This window comes from Notolepis coatsorum (assembly GCF_963971535.1).
Source record: "Notolepis coatsorum genome assembly, chromosome: 10".
Classification (NCBI taxonomy): domain Eukaryota; kingdom Metazoa; phylum Chordata; class Actinopteri; order Aulopiformes; family Paralepididae; genus Notolepis; species Notolepis coatsorum.
The window spans coordinates 15116674-15126498 of record NC_140174.1 but is presented as its reverse complement, the minus strand read 5'-3'; the positions used below and the strand labels follow the sequence as shown (position 1 = coordinate 15126498).

The following is a 9825-nucleotide window of genomic DNA, read 5'->3' as shown; positions in this document are numbered from 1 at the left end:
TTGTACTTTAGTTTTGTATATTTTGTATAGTGTTTGGTCTTTTTTTTTTTTTTTTTACTGTATAAAGCACAATCTCAGGAGGAGGCTCATATACAGAACCAAGCATTTCACTGTGTAATGTAACTTATATGTGACGACAAATAAAACAAAACTTGAACTTGAAACTTGCACTCTGGTTGGAAGAATGGATGCCAAGCTTATTTTCGTTGTACTGTACTTGTGCTGTATGATGACAATACATGTGAATCTAATCTAAAAAACACAATAAATAAATAAATATTTCGGTTAGGGTTAGGGGGGTCGAAAGTTGGCTACTGTACAGTTGCCTGGAACCTGGAACCATATAAAAGCAGGCATGCGCAGTTTGCCACAGCAGCAGCAGCAGCATCACACTTCCTGATCCAGAATTTGGAAAAGTCAGTGTCTCTCTGTAACGTCGCACGGTCACCGCGGGGCTCAGGAGCAAGCAGAGCGGGGGAATCAGACTCTCACTCTGGGACCACGGGAGGGAGAGAGGGAGAGTTCCCGGCCGCCTGTGCGTATGATGTGTGTGTGCCGTGCCGTCCTGCCTGGCTGCTGGGTGTCATCCATTCCGCTGTCGTCGCCGCGCCGCCGTGCCTTCTTCTGAGGTTGTGAGACATCCTCCTCCTACCACCATGGCCTCGTCGTTATTATTATTATCATCACCACCCCCGCTCCCGCTCCTGCTCCTCCCGCTCCTCCTGCTGCTGGCGGCCGCCCCGGTGGTGGTGGACTCCTCTCAGGGCGACAAGGAGCCCGTCTACCGGGACTGCGTGAAGCAGTGCGTGCGGGCCAACTGCACCGGAGCCCGGCTGCGAGGCTTCCAGTCCAGCCAGCCGCCGTACATGGCGCTGACAGGTGCACGTTTATTGTGTTGTTATGTTGTTGTTTTGACAGCGTTAGCGCACTGTAAACACTAGCTAGTGGGTTCCTTCTCCAACTGTACTAACAGTTGCGCGGCTATAGCTAAGCTACGGCCGGGGATGATGCTAGCAGAGTCATATATCAAAGATGGTTGATTAATAAGAAACTATAATTCAAAGCGGCGCCAGTGAGGTGGAAACGGAAGCGTTCCGCGCTAGTGTGTCTACTGTCCGTTCACGGTGAGACCGTCTCCTCCGCGGGGCACCGTGTAACAGCCAGCCAATGACGTGCCTTGTCTAGCAGCTCACGTGACGACTTCCATTGATTGATTATTACAGATTGCAGAATGGGTACAGTACAGTACAGCTCAATACATACAATTGTTAAGGGGATGCAGACCAGAGAAAGACTTTCGTCTTGTTTACATCAGGGTCCCCCATTTTCAATTCATCATAACATATGACATATACACGATATACAGATAGACAGTACTGCCACATCTATACATTTATGACATACCAGATTTGCAAATACAGTACTGTTTGTGATACAAAAAGAGTCTAGAAAATAGAGTATATACATTTGACGTAGAAACTGTACATTGGAGGAGGTTGGGTGGGTGGGGGGGGACTGTACATTGGAGGTGGGTGGGTGGGGTGGGGGGGTTGGGTAGGAGGGGTGGGTGGGGGACACTGTACAACTGTACAATCAAAACTGTACATTGGAATATTGACAACCATACTTGGTCATTTACTGTACATTGGAGGTGGTTGGGGGGGGGGGTTGGGTAGGTGGGGTGGGGGAAACTGTACAACTGTACAAGCAAAACTGTACATTGGGATATCGACAACCTTACTTTCTTTGTCCCAAGAAGAGGGTCTCGTGTATTATTGGGTTAGGACATTTACAGGGGCCAGTTTCGAATTGCAGTCTCCCGTAGGTGCTCCTTGAGAGTGGTTTTAAAAGTGGGTAGTGAATCACATTCCTTTACAGCTTTGGGTAGGGCATTCCACATTGATGTGGCATAATTGCAAAACGTGTTTAGTCCCTTGTTTGAGCCGAATCTGGGTTTAACATGATTTGTTGAGCTCCCTCTGGTGTTGTGGTCGTGGTATTCACTGACCTTTGGGAAGTATTTTGACATGTACATGGGTACCTTAGTCGTATAGTGTATCTTGTAGACCAGGCCCATTGCAAGTTGCTGTACTCGTCTACTCTAAGCCATCCTAGGTTGTCAAAGTGGGCAGGGGTGAGGTGGGTTCTAGGAGTAAGGTCAAGTAGTAGTCTGACCAGTTTGTTTTGTGATGTTTGTCATCTTTCTTTTAGCGCCTTTTGAGGTGCTTTGGTACCATGAGGTGCAAGCATAGTCGTAGTACCCTTGAATGAGTGTGCTCCTGCCAGAGTCTTCAGGGTATTCTTGTTTACCAGAGAGGAGATCCGGTACAGGAATCTAGTTTGTTGGTTGACTTTTTTTTATTACATTTATTACATGAAGTGGCTTGGAGTTGCGTCGTCTCTCTTTCCGAACAATCTCTGTTTATAATCAAATCAAATCAAATTTATTTATAAGGCCCGACAACACACGTTAATGTCCCCATGGGCCGTACAGGTCTTCTTTAAACAAGTCAAGAAGAAAACATAACAATAAGTCAAGAACAGAACAAGAACACCATAAGGTCCAAATAATTTAAGATAAATGCAAATAAATGAAAGAATAATACACTTTTAATGTGACGTTAACTTTGAACTACATGGCATTGTCCTGTATTGGTGTTTTTTGTTATCAAGAGTAATAACTCCTCTACACCCAAGCCAGTTTTTCTGGTGTACAACATTGAATAGTCCTATTGTAATTCCACTCCAGTGTCCATCACCATATGCACCATTGTTAAGAAGCCATTGTGCATGTGTATGTGTGTCAGTGCTATGTACTTTTTTAAATGCATTGTTGTGGGTCTAAGCTGTTCTCTTTATCTTGATATTATTCAGGGTGGACGTGTCGTGATGACTGTCGCTACCAGTGTATGTGGACCACTGTGGGCCTTTACCAGGCAGAGGGCTACAGCATCCCTCAGTTCCATGGCAAGGTCCGTGGCTCTCACTCGTGAAGTGGTCAGTCTTTCTGTGATGAGGCTGACCAGTCCAACTACCCCACCCAGTTTCAAATATTCATACTGACCAGTCCAACTACCCCACCCAGTTTCAGATATTCATACTGACCATCCAACTCAATAGCATAAATCTGCAGAGCCGCAAGCCCAACGTCTGGGCGGGGCTTCGGGGCTTGTACTCTGTGTGAGGCGGGGCTTCGGGGCTTGTACTCTGTGTGACTGTGTGTGGGCGGGGCGTCGGGCTTGTACTCTGTGTTGTTTCCTGTAAAACCCGGAAGTAGTCAGTTTGTGCTGTTTATTTTTACAAGCAGTGAGGACTCGACAGCATTTGCATTTCTGTGTTCCGTGTTGCGGTTTAGGGTTAAGGTTAGGGTTAGGGTTATGGTTAGGGTTAAAAATAAACGGCACAAACTGACTACTTCCGGGTTTTACAGGAAACAACAGAGTACAAGCCCCGAAGCCCCGCCTCACACAGTACAAGCCCTGAAGCCCCAACCCAGACGTTGGGCTTGCGGCTCTGCAGATATACCCTACTCACTCCAACTACCGCACCCAGTTTCAGATATTCATACTGACCAGTCCAACTACCACACCCAGTTTCAGATATTCATACTGACCAGTCCAACTACCACACCCAGTTTCAGATATTCACACTGACCAGTACAACTACCACACCCAGTTTCAGATATTCATACTAAAGATCATGTATCCATTTTGATAAAAACCTTCCATGATGTTTTTCATCAGTATCTCAAAATAAAGTCGATTCCATCCTGAGAAGTTAATTCTGTTGATAAAGGAACACACCGTCTTCTCCAGAGTTGGACAAGAAGATGGATACCAACCTCCTCTCTGTGCGTTCAGTGGAAAGCTATCTGGCTGCAAGCTAGCCTAGCTTAGCACAAATTAATGGAAGTGGATATGGACCTCTAGCCTAGCTGCGGGAGAGGTGTTTTTGGCTAACGGCTAGGCTAGAATGCACAGAGAGGAAATTGTTTTCTATCTTCTTGTGACTCTGGAGAGGACAGTAAGCACATTTCCCATAATGTTGACGTGTAAAGGATTAAGCCGATATCTGATTTCAAAACGGTAACGTTAACATATGGTTTAATATATAGTGTACTGTAGGGCTGGGCAATATGGCCAAAAATGATATCACGATAATGATATCGATAATAGTATTGTGCATAGCTCGGTTGGTCAATTTGGCTAACGTTAAGTAGCTTCACAATCGAGACATCCAATAATGTCTATTATAATATTACTAAGGCTGTCAATATATTAAATCTGATTAATCGCATGATTGTCCAGTTAATCGTGATTAATTGCAAATTAATCGCATATTTATTATCTATTCTAAATCTACCTTAACACATTGACGGCCACAGGTATTAGACGGCCCCACTCTATAAGGCCAGCATATCATAATAAAGTTTCATTGTGCGTGAGGCTGTTTGTAGAGCAAAATCTATACTTTATAGTATTGCTATCTGTCCATTCTCATTGTCAATTGATACTATAAACCGTCCCTTCAAAATGGCTTAAAGAAATAATTCTTTCATCAATACGTTCCCATTTTATAGCGTCTTGAATATAAGCGTTATATGGGATTGGTCTGGTATATTTCCTGGAAGGCGAGATACAGGGCGCTAAGCTAATAACGTTAAATCAAATGGCGTTTCGGCCCTACAGAAGCTAGAGCTAAAAATCTAAATGCATATGATCGATATAATGTTCCACCATGAATGCATGAAAGGGGGGGGCGGGGGACGTCGTTTCTGATTGATTACCAATAACGGTGTTAGCTTCAGTAGCCACATTCGCTGATCGCCTGGTTGGCTATGATAACGAGGCCTGATCAGCATGTAATTTACGTGAAAAAGATCTTACCTGTGGCCGGTTGGATCCCCAAAAGGATTTCCCAGTTATCGATCGCCATCTGGTAGATCCAAATGTCCATTGGCTGATGATATATTCCTTTACTGCATACTGAATTCCGCGTCCCAAAACGTATTCCATGCTATATGATACACGCATAGATACACCCTAACAGGAAAGTCCATTCGAGATAAAAAAAAATAAAACACCTTTCTGCCACAGGGAACACTGCATTATCGAGACAGCGCCCCTACGAGGATCTGGCTGGTAATGCACTTTTCCGAATTCCAAGAGTAGGGTAAATCTGCAGTGCCGCTCTGTGACATTGAGTAGGTTATTAAAATGGAATAAAAGCCAAAACAACCTTGCCACGGACATGTCCGTGGTTGGCCCTCTACCGTTGGATCCGAAACACGGACACGGTCCGTGGCAAGCTTGTTTTGGCTTTTATTCCATGCAGTCCGTGCTTGGCCCCGAATGTGTTAAACGCATCTTTTTCAAGTTCAACTTATCAACATGAGAGTAGACGCATGCTTGCTTTATGCAAAAAAAAGTATGTTTATTTATTGCCACAATGAGAAATACTGTCCAGAATCTTCAAGTAACTAAAATGTGCAAACTGCATTGTAAAACAAAATGCTGAAATCATGAAAAGCCCAACAAAAAAAGAACAGATGGGCATACCAATTTACGAACTAACATTACATACTAATTGTTGTGAAGGGCCAGATTAAAGCTGAGAATCTACATTTATTGTTTTATATACTTTGTATATTATTTATATATACACGGTATATCCCTTTAAGCCTGCGTTTGAATCATAGTAATATTCGCTTTCCCTATTGGACAAGGCTATCGGCGCCAGACCGCAAGCCCCCAATGTCAGGTTCAAAGGCGAATCCGGGCATGTTGATTCGAGACGAGAACTGAGGTTCGGCACTAGATAGCCACTTAAGTATATATACCGGCGCAGGTGCGAACAGTAGTTGTTCATCCCGTTCGTCTAAGTAGCTGGTTCATCCAGTTCGTTCATCCACTAATGAAGTGAGAAGCCATGCGTTTAACAGAGCGTTGAGAACCACGTGCGGAGTGAATAGTAAAAGTGTCAGATTTAATGCAGTAACGTCAAGTTCGACCTAGCTTAATGTGAAGTAAAGAGTCGTTAATTTATTGTGTATCGTGCCAAACACCAGTTTGTTCGTGTGTAGCATTACCCAACAGTTCGTCCGTTTTAGCTAGTGGACCTTAGCCAGTGTGCGTGGACTAAATACATTGGTACCAGCACACGAGGAGGCCTAGTCGGAGAACCTGCTGGACATGTGCACAGGAGAACCGACGGCGGCGATTGCAGAACCAGTATTGGTTGGATTATATTGATTGTGGAACGTACTACCTGGAGAAGAGCATCGTTTATTTCCATTGTCGTTTGGATTTAAACACCGTGAGGATCTACATTCGGGCTGGCCTCATGGACCGAGGCTAGCTGGCTATCATCGTTTGCTATCGAGCATTTGGATTACAGTTATTGCTTTTGTTGCTGAGCGTTGGATTACAAGGACTGGCTTCTGTACGTGAATCCCCTTCTTCTTCAATTGATCAGACTGAGTATCCGAACATTCCTCTCTCCTCCAGAACTTACAACTCTGGGAGGAACCCAGTGTCTCCAGCGGTACCAGCGTTGCCCTCTCTAATTGCCATTCCACGCCAGGCGGCGTTAGCCTAGTGCCCCATCGTAGGAACTATTCTATTCTCTTTGACTTATGCTACTGACTGACTTTATGCCTATTCTTCGCCATACAAGCGCGACCCTAATTCTCATATCTGTAACCATTAATGCATAATATTAAATACCCTCAAATGATATTTCTTTGTCAGTGCCGTGTTATTATGAGTGTCTGCCATATATTAGATGTACTGTCTGGCCAGTAATTAAAGTACATACATAGCAGTGGTTTAATCAATCACAATCTTTAATACAGTCAGGGTTTTGTAACCCCTCAGTTACAATTGGTCCTTCGAGCCGGAGGGTATCAGTAATCTTTAATATCATATTATATTGATATGGCCAGCGGCGGACACTCTCCAGACGGCTCTCCCAAAGTAGAGCGCTCTAGGCGCAAACGTCAGCCACCTCCATACCTGGAGGACTACGCTTTCATTTTACCTCCTAGCTTATCTAAAAAGACGTTAAGCACGGATAAAACTGATAGTTTAAGCATGCCCAATCCTATCGACTTGTCGGCCCCACCAGTAGAGACCCCAGTGGGTTCAAACGAAACTGACTTAGCTCACGGGGGGGAACAGGCGGGACATGACGTGACTATAGCCCAAGACAGCGCCACCGGGATAGACCCCGGAGCGCCCCAGGATAAAGAAAGCGCCCCCGGGATAGACCCCGGGACGCCAGAGACCCAAGAGCGCGCACCCGAGACAGACCTCTGCGCGCAACCAAGGGAAGAGCACCGCGCTCAAGAGATGGACCTCGGGGCGCGGGAGAAAGCAAGAAGCAGCGCTCAAGAGATGGACCTCGAAGCGCGCCAAGAGAACAGGTCTCCACCAAGCCCTGTCAGCGCCCGATCACCTCCATCAGCGTCATCCCCCAGCGAGGCTGAACAGAGACTAGCGCAAGCCTTAATCGCCATGCTGACAGCTTCAACCGAAAGAGACCGTATCCAGGGTGAGCGCGACCGTCTCCAAGCACAGACACTTAGTGAGCGCGAACACTCTGCAGCGGAACGAGAGCGCCTCCAAGCGCAACAACAGAGTGAGCACGAACGCATCAGACTGGAGGAAAGGCGCCTCCAGACTGAAGAGAACATTCAGCGAGAACACGCCAATGCACAGCGCGACGCCGCCAATGCACAGCGCGATGCACAGCGCGACGCCGCCAATGCACATCGCGAAGCGGAGCGCGACCGTCTGCAGGCGCAGATGATAGAACAATTGATCCAGAGGGCGACCCCCCCCTCCTCCACACGGAGCTCCCGGCGATCATCACGACACGGGTCTAGGGCACCTTCCCCTACCCGACAAATCTACACGGGACCCGGCCAACAGGAAGAACCTGCCTACGTTGCCGACCCCCCTCCCCGACCGGTCTATACGGGACCCAGCCAACGGGAAGAACCAGCCTACGTCGCCGAGAGACTAACTAGAAGGCTCCAAGACTTAGCGGAGGAAGAGGAGGGACATCAAGCCCACCAGCACGAACCTACTGTGGACCAGGAGGCCCAGTACAGCCCCGACCTCAGCCCCGAGTCACTGCGTTACAAACCCCCGACCCAACACATGGGTGAGTTTGATGCACAGTCAGCACCGAGGAGCAGCACCTGGGGGCCCGGCCTCTGGTACCCACCCAGCACTAACCCACGACCACCCGTACGGGGAGACTCGCCCAGGAGGCCTCTCCCCCTACGCTCATCGGTGTCCCAGCCATCCATGGCATCCTACCTTGGCACACCGACGTTCCCAGACTTTACGCGCAAGGACAGAGCACAGTACACAGAACTACGCATGTGTTTAGAGACTATAATGTCCGGTGTCCACGACGAGTCTTATAAATATGCCATCCTCCTCAAGCATCTCAAAGTGCCCAGAGCGCATAACATAGCGCTGGCATATTCAAACTCAAGAACCCCCTACTCAGATGCTCTGGTGGCCCTCGACGCGCGCTATGGATGGAGATATGAACTGTATGCAAATTCTAACGTGGAGCGGATACTGGAGAAGCTCCCTCCAGCCCGTCAAGAGCGTTTTCGGCGGCAGAAAGACCGCCGTGACCCCAACGGCCCAGAACCATCCCTCCTAGACCTAGCTGATTTCCTCGCCAGGGAGGTCAGCAGTCTACGACTGGACACATTCGTGTGGAGTGGCTCTAGCCCTAGAGATGGAACGCGGAGGTTCAATGATAACCGCCGGTCAGTGACAGTTATGCACCAGGCCGAGTCAGTGCCGCAGCACAAGAACCACAACACCCCCCACGCGAAGGGAAAGTGGAAGATTGCCTGCCAGTACTGCGAAAATGAACATTGGCTGTCTCAATGTGACACCTTCAAGAAGTTGACTGCTGACGAAGTGAGTCAGTGGATCAAAGCGAACCGCCGCTGCTTCCGCTGCGTGCGCAGCCATATGGCAGCTGAGTGCCGCCTGAAGAAAAGATGCAGCAAGTGAAACGGCGCCCACCTGGAGGTCCTGCACGACAGCAACAAGAGGAGACCCGTACCACAAAGCAGCTCGAAAGTAAATGTCATGTATATAGACCCTGCGAAGAGCGGGAGCTCCCGAGTGCTCTTGAAGGTGGTCCGAGTGCTCCTAAGCTACGAGGACAAGGTCCTGGACACTTACGCTGTCCTCGATGATGGGTCGGAAAAGACTCTCCTCCTCGCTTCCGCCGCAGCCCAGTTGGGCCTGCGGGGTACCGAAGAAACAATGACAATCCGTACTATTCGGCGAGACCTAAACACCATAAAGGGTGAAAACGTCTCATTCACAATAGCAGCGGTCGAGCAGCCCGAGAAGCGGTACAGCATCACTTAACGCCTTCACAAGCCATGACATAGGTCTGTCACGTTATACCTACCCCATCACACAGCTGACGGAGAAATACGTGCACCTATGTCAATTACCTATACCGCTCATCGACGGCGCCACCCCGACCCTGCTCATAGGATCCGACCATGCAAACCTCATCGTCCCAACGGACCAGGTCCACATCGGGCCCAGAGGCTGTCCAGCAGCGGTCAAGACCCGCCTGGGTTGGACACTACAAGGCCCCCTCTCCGGGTCTTCCAACCGACCGACAGCCACCCGCTGCCTCTACACGAGGATAAGCGAAGACGACACCACCCTCTTGCAGCACGTCGAGAGACTATGGACATTAGACTCTATGCCCTTTAAGAACGAAAAGAAACTAGTTCGTTCAAAGGAAGACACGTATGCCATAGCTCTCCTC

At 48.1% G+C, this 9825-nt stretch overlaps 1 protein-coding gene across 1 annotated transcript in view; it reads left to right on the top strand.

Moving 5' to 3' along the window:
- The first annotated feature begins 411 nt into the window (after positions 1–411).
- pgap3 (post-GPI attachment to proteins phospholipase 3) overlaps positions 412–9825 on the top strand; it is a 43779-nt gene continuing 34365 nt past the window's right edge. Inside the window, exons 1-2 of the mRNA XM_084323610.1 lie at positions 412–879; positions 2875–2972. Of these exons, the coding sequence (XP_084179736.1) occupies positions 657–879; positions 2875–2972 (321 nt within the window). The 5' untranslated portion in view covers positions 412–656. The remainder of the gene's footprint in view (positions 880–2874; positions 2973–9825) is intronic.